The 12,156-nt window shown below is 51.5% G+C and overlaps 1 protein-coding gene across 22 annotated transcripts in view; it reads left to right on the plus strand.

The window, feature by feature from the left end:
* The window catches only part of HYDIN (HYDIN axonemal central pair apparatus protein), a 208,956-nt gene that overhangs the window by 83,056 nt on the left and 113,744 nt on the right, over nucleotides 1-12,156 (plus strand). For 21 of the 22 annotated variants that reach the window (XM_054199082.1, XM_054199093.1, XM_054199092.1 and 18 more), the window contains 2 exons: nucleotides 2,031-2,232; nucleotides 5,279-5,462. In XM_054199082.1, coding sequence (XP_054055057.1) covers nucleotides 2,031-2,232; nucleotides 5,279-5,462 — 386 coding nt within the window. The remainder of the gene's footprint in view (nucleotides 1-2,030; nucleotides 2,233-5,278; nucleotides 5,463-12,156) is intronic. The other variant, XM_054199095.1, reaches the window with a different exon arrangement.

Raw genomic sequence — 12,156 nt, forward strand, 5'->3', positions numbered from 1 at the left:
TTTCTGACTAATAACATTATTTCAGGCCATCAGGTTCCTGTTTTATGGCAAGTTTTTCCTTACTCACGCTTCCCAGGCTATTCATGCTTTTACAAACCTCTCCCCTGTGATTTCTAGGTTGAGGAATCCTACTCAGTCTTCATAGAGAAGCTGCTCCGTACTTTTAATCGTTCTTTCTGTATTTAATTTCAAATGCTTCAGCTTGGCTTTTGACATCAGGAACTATACCTGATATTTCCAGACCCACGCGGCCATGGGTTTAGCCGGTGAGACGATAGTTTTCACCGTGTTCATTTTGTAGCACTTCGTTGTCTTGATCGTTGTAGAGCATGAAGTTGGGTTTCCACGAGCCCAAGCTGTATGTGCTTGAAGCGCTGTGCACGTCTCCTGTTTCTTGGGTCCCGGTTCCTCTGCTTGCCAAGGGATGCCGAGGATTCAGTGGAGGGGAAAGGCAACGCTTATAAAGCATACCTCGCCGCCGTAACTCTTCTGAACTTCAGTTATTTTTATATGCTAAATCCTCCACTGTAGAAAGCAGATTGTCCAGTCGTTGGAAACGTCGCTGGTTTTCTCACGACGTAACTCATCTCTGGCCATAAATGCCTACCACCCCGGGCTCCCTTAAGAGCAGAGAAATTGAGGGTTACACAGGCATGAAGGCTGAGTTCTCCATGTGTGGAGATGAATGAATAGATGACTGGAGAGATCTACTATTTTAAGGGTGAGTCTTGCTTTATTCCCCAGCCCACCTCCAAAGAGGGGGCTTTCTCTTCCCAGAATTAATGCGATTCTGCTGTGTTGGCCAGCTTTGGATTTAAGGAGTCCATCCAGCACCTATCTGTCTCTCTCCTTGTGTTGTTGCACGGTAACCTTTTAAAAGCAGGGCTCTCTGGTGGCCTTGCTGTAACCTGTGCAGTGAGGAGGTGCTGAGAGATGCTCACCAGGATACGGCCAGCTTGCCATGCTTGTCAGTTGGGGCTGGCTCTGAGGCTTTGAGCACCGCTCCGTAGAAATGATAGTTCTAGAGAGTCAGAGTGGCCATGACCTTCCCCAAAGCATCCCCGGTGTTCGCTCTTTGCATCTCACCTGGGAAACACTCAGCCACAATAGGAAGAGTGGGTTTGGTACTGAAGTTTGAGCTCAGTTGACTCCCAGGAGTTACATGGTTGGGAAAAATTAAGGTTTGAAAGCTCTGGAAGTGAGGGAGCCTTTGGTAGAGTCTCTTCTGGAGGGTGAAATGCTGATGGGTACTCCAGCAAGACTCCAGTTGTTAATCAGTTATGTGTGTGGCCATGGGTGCTCTCCTCTTCGGCTTGGTCTGAGGCGGAAACCAAAGATGTCCTTGCTCTGGAGGTCATTGAATAGCTTGGGGAACGCTCAGTGTAGACTCGTTCTCCCAGGCATAGGCAAAGGACTAGGCTGAAGAAATGGGCTTGCTGGACTGTAATGGGCACATTGGTGTGGGCCATGCGCCAGCAGTCTCATTTTGACCGTATCTTCACAAACGCACAGCGGGCGATGGCACTGCTGCTACAACACAGTGACGTCCTCCTCTGTGTCCCATCCTGCCGTGGGCTGTCATTCCGCTCGTTCCTCTGAATCTCCCTTTTCTTCCTGCATGCCCCCAGGCATCTTTGTTTGTCAGCAGCCAGGGATCAGGAGGGACACCACACTGGTGGTGTGCCTGCAGGGGACCCCGGGGTGAGCCACGACTGAGGTGGGACTCCTCAGAGTCACCTGAATGTCTCCTATGGAGACTTCCCTGGGACCTGAGTGGGATGGCAGCCCAAAGGCCACCTGGGCACAGCCGAAAAATCTTACTGTCAATACTGTCCCCCTTGGGGATAAATCTCTACAAACACCCCCAGGAATACGGCACTTAAGGTGGTGTCCGGGACATCCTCATGCAGCACACATGCAGCTCTCGGGAACTGCTGTAACGCTTTCTTCTGTTACCTGTGGTTTGCTCTGTTTCTTGTACTTCCACCGGCAAGTGAGATGAGCAAAGACTCCCCTTTGCTTTGTTCCAGGCGAAGATATTCACACAAGCCTTTATGGAGCAGCTGTAGATGTCAACATCAGGCTAGACAGGAACTCCTTGACAGTTGAGAAGACCTACCTCGCACTGTCAAACCACAGGTCCGTGGTCATCCACAATCGGAGTGAAATCATAGCCCACTTCCAGTGGAAGGCTTTTGTTACTCAGGAAGAGGAGGATCAGCAGAAGCTGAGGTTTGTTGGAAAGATTCGTTTCAGTAAGATACACTGCCCAAGGGGAAAACTAACGTATGGCTTCGGGGGGTGCGGGGGGGGGGTGTGTGTGTGCTTTTTGCGTAGTTTAGGAGAAGTAAACCCTCCACGGTGTCAGGGATGTGTCCCTGAGCTTCAGGGTAATGGAGCTCAGCACTTCCCAAAACAGTTCCACCCATACTCCAGCTGAGGATGACGTTTTGGGGAGGAAAGGTTGATTGCGATGACTGGATAGCAAATGTGTGTTTTGTGGGATCACAAACCACTGAACTCCAGAGATCCCTGGGCTCCAGAGGGTCCATGAGGCTGAGGAAAGTGTTAAGACTCGTTACCTGGGACTTAATGTAGCTGCTGGAAATGTAACTATTGTGATAGTTGCTGCAGGTTCTTCCACTCCGGCTTTGATAAGATGGCAGGCTCCTTTTGCAGTGATGCGCAGGGTAGAGGGCTTCATTGGCCCAGAAAGTTGAGGCCGTCCTGCTGTAGGATGTTGAATTGCCTTGCGCTGCCCTGGTTTCCAGCACAAGGAGGTATTTGTGCCCTTCCTTAGAGGCTGGGGAGGGTTTGGAGGTGGAGGGTTCTGCAGGGAAGGTAGGGCAGAGCCCATTCGGGCTTCAGCAACCCATGTCTTCATGGTGATGGGAGATGGGGCAGGATCTTCCAAGGGCGTCTTTGGTGAAGCTTTGGAATTCCTGTTTCAGGCAGCAGAGAAACACTTACATCCCGGAGGCAGGGGGTGAATTAGAAATTACACTTTAAAGCTTGGGTGATTTAGGGAGTCCTTGTGTGACTTCTTTGACTTGGACGGACGTAGGTGTATAGGAGTTAGTCTGCACCCATAGCTGATCGGGAAAATGCCTTAAATGGGAGCACTTTTTAAGGGCTTCTGAGCAAATAAAGTTCAACATAATTAGGTCAGAAATGCCTTGAAGGCCAAAACTAGTTTTCCACTGTTCTCTATTTTTAATTACACAGTGTGTGACTTCCGTGTAGGCTCAGTGTGTTAAAAGAAAATCTCATGACCTTCGCCTGGCGTTTCCCTAGACCATTCCTTCACCATCTCTTCCCACCTGCCTGTCTTAGTCTGGACCCTGAGTAATCCTCAGAAGCAACCAGGTTTCTCCACAGTGTTCAACCTCTTTTTTTTTTTTTTTTTTCCCCCAATTACATTTGATCTCATACCAGTTTGTGTCCTAGACACTGACCAGGACGTTTTGTTCTTCCTTACTTGGAAGTCTTAGGGATGGTTGTAGCTCCAAGGCCACTGTCCTGCTCTTGGAGAAGCTTTTGAGATCTCAGAGTGGGAAGGACTTTCATGGGGGGAGGCAGTGCAGGATCTAAAAAGACCTGGATCATTAGAAGGTCTGTCCCAGGGGGTTGTTCTTTCTCCTGCAGGACTTTCTGGAATGTAAGGGTGGAATTATCGTCCGTTGGTGGAGGTTGAGTTGAGGGTTGCTCATCTCAGTGGCTGGAAGCCCCCCTACAAAGCTCAGCATTGTAGGTCAGCCGCGGAGAAACGTTTCCTATCGTGCTCCGCGGGGAGCTAGCCAAAGCGAGTATTTTTGGCGCTGGTGACAGCATTTGCCCCAGGCTCTGTCTGTGTGCAGCGAGTAACGGCCAGGACCGTATTTCCCCTCTAATTGTATTTGAATTCAGCCGGGTGATGATCGCTATCCTGTTTATATTACATTGCCCGGATTCACTGCATGTGGAGCCTTCCATTCGTCCCCCACCCCGGAGATGTCACCTGCTGGTTCTTCATGGCCAGGGGACTGGAGCGTGAAGGGGGGACAGCAATATGCCAGCTAGGGCGCAACTGCTCTGTGGCAGTGCTCCCTTCTCATCTCTTGGTTGTGATCTTTAAACACTAAAATGATTTCTGCTAGAGCTACCAAGTAAGGGAGAGATGAACTGTGTCAAAGCTCTGCAGAGAAGGCCAAAAAGGAAAAAGAGAGGGTGGTTCAAGGCTGGACTTAAGGGTTTGGATTCAGGGGTGCTGGTCCTGGCTTCTTTGTTGGGTGACGCTAGGCAAAGTCCCTTCCTCGCTCAGGGTTTCTGTTTTCATGCATGTGAAACTCTTAATTTCACCGAGGTGATGAGATGCCTGAATTCATTAGTTTTCTTTTAAAGTGCCGTGGGATCTGCTGGTGGGAAGGCAGTGTAGGGAACAGAGAGCAGATATTGTTTGCTTATCTCTGCAGGTCCAAAAGGGAAGAAAATAGAGTGATGCTAGTAACCTGCAGCTGAAACCCAGCCGCTTCCCCCCTTCCCAGTGAGGCACTGCAGTGGGTGCTCCTTCATCTTTTTCTGCCTCCCATGAGCAGCTCCATGGTAGGAGAAGCCAGTTGAGGTGGTTGGTGAATTCTCCATCAGTTGCGGCAGTGGCTGTTGAGCCAGGTCGCTCTCTTGAGGGCTGCTAAGCTTTCAAAAAACCTGAGGAGGACTTGGGGGTGTCAGTGGATGAGAAGCTCAACATTAACACAACGTGTGCTGGCAGCCCAGAAACCCCCCCACAGCCTGGGCTGCATCCCCAGCAGCGTGGGCAGCAGGGCGAGGGGGGGGATTCTGCCCCTCTGCTCGGCTCTGTGAGACCCCCCTGCAGTGCTGCCTCCAGCGCTGGGGCACCAACAGCAGAAGGACACGGAGCTGTTGGAGCGGGGCCAGAGGAGGCCCCGGAGATGCTGGGAGGGCTGGAGCCCCTCTGCTGGGAGGACAGGCTGAGAGAGCTGGGGGGGTTCAGCCTGGAGAAGAGAAGGCTGGCACTGGGTGGGATTTAAGGTCCCTTCCAACCCAAACCATTCTGTGCTTCTTAGTTTATAAGTGTGGAGTAAACCCACCTGCCCTGCCAGGGTAGAACAAGTGATATTCTGATGGGTTTGGGACCCCCTGGCTCAGGGTCGGCCCCTTGCTGAGCTGCAGGGGCTGTTCCTCCCCGTGTGCGTTGCTGCCCCTGTGCTTACACGACAGTCTCTGCGAATATGTTGCTTATTAAATTATCTGCTTGGTTTGTCTCTCCCGGTGACCGCAGGCTGCGTCACAGGCTGCAGAGGCAGGAAGAGGACCAGATGCATTACTTCCTCCAGGAGTGCTCGGTGGACCCCGCTCTCCGAGAACGCCTTTCCCTTCTCTCCCGTGCCTTCCAGAACCAGAGAGCAAAGGTGCAAGGAGACTCCATACTTTTCTCCGATGACATCTTCACCATCGAGCCGGTGGTAAGCGATAGCCGAGAACCTCCTCGTCGTATGAGGTCACTTGGCAGATCCTGGCATCAGCTGGCTCGATGTGCAAAGAGGGGAAAAACATCAGGTTTCTAGTGAGGCTGGGAGAGCTGGTTGCAAAAAGCATTTCTGAATCCTGCAGGCTCCTGACGGGCAGCGAGAGCCTGCCTAAAGCCAAGCTGCTGCAAGGGCTGTAAATTAAGGGCACTTAATAAGTGTCCTTCCAGCGTTCGGAGGTATCGATCGTATATGTAAGGACACACCTTGCATGCTGTATGGGGATTAACAGAGCATATCAGAGCACTGTCAGTTCACATACTGACCTGAAGAATGAAATGGTCCTCCATGGAGAGGAGGCCAAATTCAAATTAATCCCAGAAATACCAATCCCTTCACATAACTAGGACTTAACGCTGGGTCTGAATCTCCCTTCCAGTGTCGTCTGTGAGCCTGGACACAAGACTGGCAGGTTTAAACAGACATTTGCAGTACCTATGTGCAATAGAAATCAAAATATTTTGCTTTCTTCTTTATGCAAGAAAAAAGTCTCACATCCTTCGACCAGCCAAAGCCCTGATTCAGAGCATTTGCCTGGTCTGAGACGAAGAGCGCCTGCTGGCTGAGCAGCCCAAAATCCCCTCTCATCTTTGGAGTAAACCCTGGAATAAGCCCAACCTCCTTTTTTTTTTCTTATTAAAATAAGTGAACCTAATATTTTTCAAGGAAGGGGATGGTGTTCTGGTGGTTACTCCTATAGCCCCTATAAGGCTGAGAGCCACCAGTGTCAGAACAGCTGTGGTTTCACACCACTGTAGCTGACAGCAGCGTGGTGTGACCAAGGGATCGTGCCAGAGCAGTAGGAATATCGCAGAGAGTGGGAGCTGATCAGCTGAGCGTTAAGAGCATCCAGCGGTGCATCAGAGCGGGTTTTGGAACGTCCTCCAGGGCTCCTGTTTCACCACGGTTGGACTGTGTCTCCACCACTAGCTTAACCCGCTCTTGAGCTCCTGAAGAGCATTAAGGTGAGGTCCAGAAGTCTGGCTGTCCCCAGCACCGAGTCCGTGTGCTCCATGTGATGATGTACGGACATAAAGCGTAGCCTGGCCCCTAGTCTTGAGTGGAATCCTTTCCTAAATGGCTGCCTTCATGTTACATGGTTTGCTCTAGGGCTTGAATGTAAGTGGTCTGCCACACGAGTCTCTCTGCTTCTATCTTGTCCAGCATTATCAGTCTTTTGATTTCCATTAATTCCAGTATTTATGGAACAATCAGTTTCACATTCAGTGTTTAGCTCACGTCTGTCTTTCCCCCCTGACATATGGGTGTCTTTACATCAAATGATAGCATTTTCTCCTCTGTATCGAATGTAGAACCTAAAAATCCACTGCCGTTGACTTCCGTAACCTTCTCTCTGGTGACGGCCCCAAAACCTTTCGCTTGGACAGACACTCTTCTTGTACTGCCATGTAAATCTGCTGGAAAGGCCCCCCAAAGGTGGGACCTTGCTGCCTTACAGACCTTCTGGCCAAAAGTGGCCACTCTCTTCTTCCCACCTATCACCCGTGACATCTGGGAGCACCCTACAGAAAGAATCAAACCCTTGTAACTGCTGACTGGAAGAAATAATTGCTTCCAGAGGTTAGGAGGCTGACGGAGGGGTAGTAGTCTTGGGAACGCTTTCAGGGTGGCTTTGCAGAGTTCGGGCAGAAGCTTTGCTGTCTAAGCGGACCGTTACCTGCCGGTGTTTTCAGATGTTGCTGTCTTCAGAAGCTGCAGCGGGTCTCTGCGGTCTGTGTAGGGTTAACTCACGGAGGAAAATAATAACAAGAAAGAGGCGGCAGTGATTTTGGAATTGCCATGTGACTGTGAACACTCCGAGCAGCCGTCCAAGCCTGTGGGAAACAAGCTGTTACGCAACTCCGACTTTCCGAGCGCATCGCAAATTTGGTTTAATTTATTTTTGCAAATACACATGATATGTCAGCAGAAGCAGCCATGGTAGAAGCACAGGTGGCTACCAGAGGACAAAGTCCTTGCTTTCTGCTGCATCCTCCCCACCCCAGATTAGCCGTTAGTCACATTGCAGACACGTGGGAGCTGACTCCTTGGAAATGGAAACCAGAGGAAAGGGAGGACAAGGATGTGTTACCATTGCGCTGACCTTGACAAGTCATCGCTCTGCTGTCAGTGCCTGGTAGCGACTCCTCAGTGTCATGTGTTAATTCTGAGCCGTTGGAGGTGGTCTTCAAGATGTCCAGGTTATGAAGCTGCCGGTGGTGTTGATCCAGCAGCTGCTGGGCCAGGAGGTAACAGGGGTTTTTTTTGGTCCCGCAAATCTCCAACTCAGCTGGGGAACCAAGCTGGTCCCCCTCCAAATGAGAGGTTACTACAGAGCACTTTGGTTTCTGGCAGCAGGCACCATCTCCAGCGGCAGCTGTGGTCCGTCCCGCAGCTCGCTGTGGGTTCGGTTATTTATGGGAAGAAGCAGATGTTCGTTTTGGCCCTGCCTTTTTCTCCAAAGTGCCCTGAACTAGAAGGATGCAATCTGGGTGTCATTCCGGTACTTCTGTTGCCAGCTCTGTCTTTGGTTTTCTCTCCGCTTTGAGCAGCGATTTCCTTTCCATGGATCGCCTTCTCCCTCTGCAAAACCAAGTCGGGGATTTGGCCAACAGTTGGTGGTGCCCAGCTTTTCAAGACCGGCGTTTTCTTATTCAGGCTGGCGGAGATCTAGCAGATTCTCGTTATGGAGGGGCCGAGGGAAGGGGGAAGCAGGATCTGCAAGTATTTATGGTTGGGCTCTTGCGTAGAGATCACTTCTGTAGCCGTGAGCCGTGGTGGGCTGTCCCCTCCCGTGTCACGTTGCTTCACGCTGTAGCAACGCCAGGGTGGAAGAGCTGGAGGTTTTGTGCTGTCTCCTCATACAGCCGCTCGCTGTGTTTTGTGCCACCTGCCAGTTGCAGCCTGGCTGAAGCTGACGTTCAGCCAGAAGCGTTGCAATATCGTGTTCACGGCACTGTATGTGTTTTATTTCTGTCCTGGTTAGCATCCACGGGAGTTCCCTGTGCTCTGACTCAGCTGCTGTCCTATGGAGGAGATGTGAGCCCTGGCCGACCCCTGGCTCCTGAGGGGTCCTGAGGCTCATACGCCTGCATCAGTAGCCTGCAGGGGTGGGTAATGAAGCATATCCTTTTAACCAGCAGTGCTTTTTTCCCCTGTGGGCTAGAGCAGGACTGTGAGGAAACCTCTTCGACAGCCTATTTTAATTTCCCGGGAGGAATAACTCACAATATTTTTCTGGTTTTATAGTTTGATGTGCAGCAGGAATGAAGGGAGAAATGACAAAAATTTCCCAGAATAGTTACGTCTTTAAAGAACTCGTTTTAGCTGTGGAATAGTAGAATAAAGTGTAACTGGTTATTTATTCTTGCCGTCTGCCTTTGGAGTGAAACGGTCTGGCTTATAGCTTCACCGACAACACAGTGAAGCGATCTGTGGATGTACTGCCAAAAATTTCCCCGTTGGATCCTGCAGAACGGCGATTTCGTATCGGGAGCTCAAGAGACCGAGTCTCTGAACTGCTGGTGCAGGTTTTTCTTGGGAGTGAGGATATTGGTGCAGGGCTCCAGTGATACTGCCGCATTAGGATTGTTCCAGAGAGCTGTGCTGATGCGTATGAACAGAGGGGTTTTATTGCTAGTCCGTCGGCTTGCTTCCTCTGGTGCCTTGGAGGAGTCTCCTCTGCCTCGGGATCCAGAAGGTCCTCAGATGTGTGGAGATCTGTCCCTCATCTGGAGTGCTGTGTCCAGTTCTGGACTCCCCGGTTCAAGAAGGACAGGGAACTGCTGGAGAGGGGACAGCAAAGGGCTACCAAGATGATGAGGGGACTGGAACACCTCTCTGATGAAGAAAGGCTGAGGGATTTGGGTCTCTTCAGTCTGGAAAAAAGACGACTGAGAGGGGATCTTATCAATGCTTATAACCACTTAAAGGATGGGTGTCAGGAGGATGGGGCCAGGCTCTTCTCAGTGGTGCCCGGCGACAGGACAAGGGGGAATGGGCACAAATTTGACCATAGGAAGTGCATCTCAACATGAGGAGGAACTTCTTTCCTGTGAGGGTGGCAGAGCCCTGGCACAGGCTGCCCAGAGAGGTGGTGGAGTCTCCGTCTCTGGAGACATTCCAAACCCGCCTGGACGCGTTCCTGTGCCACCTGCTGTGGGTGACCCTGCTCTGGCAGGGTGTTGGACAGGATCATCTCCAGAGGTCCCTTCCAACCCTGTCAGTCTGTGATTCTGGGATGTTGGTGCATCGTTTCCTGGAACGTGGCAAGACATTGTCCGCAGCAAGGGGGCTTTATGTGCTGCACCCCCGTCTCTTTTGGTCGTAAAAGAAGAAATGACATTGGCCCAAAGCTCCAGGCTCCCTCCTGGAGTGTACAGAGAGATCCCAGCAGCATTGCAGCAATCACTGTGGTCTTGGCGGTATTGAGCACATCATCCCACGTCCCACCAGGAGCTCAGCAGCTCTGAGTAGCACCTGCAGGGACTCCCTCCCGCTCCCTTGCTGTCTGGAGCTGTCTGCTTGCAGTGGTCTCCCAGGTCCTTGCTGAAGCTGGTTTGGTTTTATTTGGTGCAGTGGAATTTCACCATTTTGATCTTCAGTTTGGGCCATGTTGGTCCAAGATCAAGTTCCAGAGTCAGATAAACGCCCTGCCAGCACTGACCCAGCTCCGGTTCCCCTTTCCACAGCAACGGTGATGCAGGGATGGAAGGAGACTGGGTTATCAGGAAAAAAAATTTCACTGTAGGGTGGTGAGCCCCTGGCCCAGGTTGCCCAGAGAAGCTGTGGCTGCCCCATCCCTGGAGGGGTTCAAGGCCAGGCTGGACGGGGCTTGGAGCAACGTGGGCTGGTGGGAGGTGTCCCTGCCCAGGGCAGGGGGTGGCACTGGGTGGGCTTTAAGGTCCCTTCCAACCCAAACCATTCTGTGGTTTTGTGACATTTGTTATCCCAAACCAGGTTAATCCAAAGCCGCAAAGACGAGAAGGGATTCCTCTGAGGGGCAGCTCTTGGTGTTGAGCCCAGGGCCCATGCTGATGCCACTGTCTGGACTGTGCGATAGCATGTAGCCATGCATTCCTGGGGCTAGCCCACCACTGGTGTGGTGTGAGGACTACCTGAGGTTTTTACATCACTCTGGGGAGGGGAGGTGTCCCCGTTGTCTGTCTTTGACACAAAGCCCACGTTCTCCAACCTGTGACGTTCAGCTTCTCTATTCAAGGGCATGTAGGCTGTGTAGACCGAGGCTCCCTGTAGATGATCCACGTTAGATATCTGAAGTTTGTGCAGTGTGAATACTCCCACGTCTCTTCTGAACGCTTGAGGGCATTCGGGCCTTGAAGATTCAGCCCTTATTCCTCCTGTACGTTGGGACCTCCTTGGAGAAACCGGAGCTAACGGTGCTGCCCTGCCAGAGCAGCCTCTGGAAGGTTTTCGCTGCCCTGAGAGGAGCATTGGAAGTACCGCAGTAGCCCAGATGGACTCTGCAGTGGCCAAAAGCCTCGCTGTGCCTCTGTGTCTGTATGCTGTAAAACAGGGAAGTGGAATTTACTGAAATATTTTTTTTAAATGAAGTTCTCTTTCTATTACCTCCTGCTTGCTGTAGTCGTGATGTCTCCCTGCACGTATTCCCTGTAGCACTCGGGATCGTGGCTGTGGAAGTGGCCGTAGGGACTCAGGCATGCAGAGCGTCCATCTGTCTGGCTGCCAGAGCTCTGTGGAGGAGCAGGGAAGTTTGCCATCCCAGTCCTGCTCACCCAAAGCTCAATGGGCAGTGACCGGAGCGGGACAGGCCACGTGGGTGACAACAAGACAGAGCTGTCGCGAGCATCAAGCACGTGCTGTTGCTGAACCGTCTCCCGCTCCTGGCTCTGCGTTGCCTTCCTGTGTCCCCTGTCAGCTGCCTCCGTGATATATTGCTGTTACCGCGCACCAAAACAGCGGGGTAAGATCACTGTGTCGGTTATATTTCTGTCGCAGATGTGCTGGCCTTGGAGTTCACGGAATCCCAAAGTCAGCTAAACTCGCTCAGCTAGAAAACTGCACTGTTCTTAGCAGATACATATTCATCAGGCCGGCGCGTCTTTTTAATTTTCTTCCTTTCCTGCTTAGCTTCATTTTTGCTTATGAATTGTATTGCGTTTGCTTCCATTAACGGGAGATGTATTGCCTCTGTCAGCCCCTGAGTAATAACCAAACTGCCCCGAAGCGTCCACAGGGCCAATATATCTGATTGCGGCACATAAAATAGACCAGTGAGTACCATCAGCCGGCGATCCGGCAGGCTCGAACAGCGCAACAGTACTTTGTTAGATAGTTGACCTGAAAGACCGATACTGCCGCATTGCGCTCAAAGAAGTTTGTTTTCTGGCCTGGGTGGAAGAGAGGGGAGGGATGCTCTGAGTTTCCCAGGCATGAAACTTTCTCTCTGAGTTTCCCAGGCTCTATGAAACCTTCTGGTTGGTAGGAGCTCGGCTTTAGAGCGTTGCACTCAGTGGTGACATGGTGTACAAAAAGCTCGCTCTGCTCTTTCAGGTAGATCCCAAAGTCTTGCAAGCGGTAACGCCATGCCGGCAAAAGAACGGGGTGCTCGGTTTCCGGGAGGCATTGTGTCTGACAGCTCTAAGCTGCG

The sequence above is a fragment of the Rissa tridactyla genome, chromosome 4 (assembly GCF_028500815.1).
Source record: "Rissa tridactyla isolate bRisTri1 chromosome 4, bRisTri1.patW.cur.20221130, whole genome shotgun sequence".
Lineage (NCBI taxonomy): Eukaryota > Metazoa > Chordata > Aves > Charadriiformes > Laridae > Rissa > Rissa tridactyla.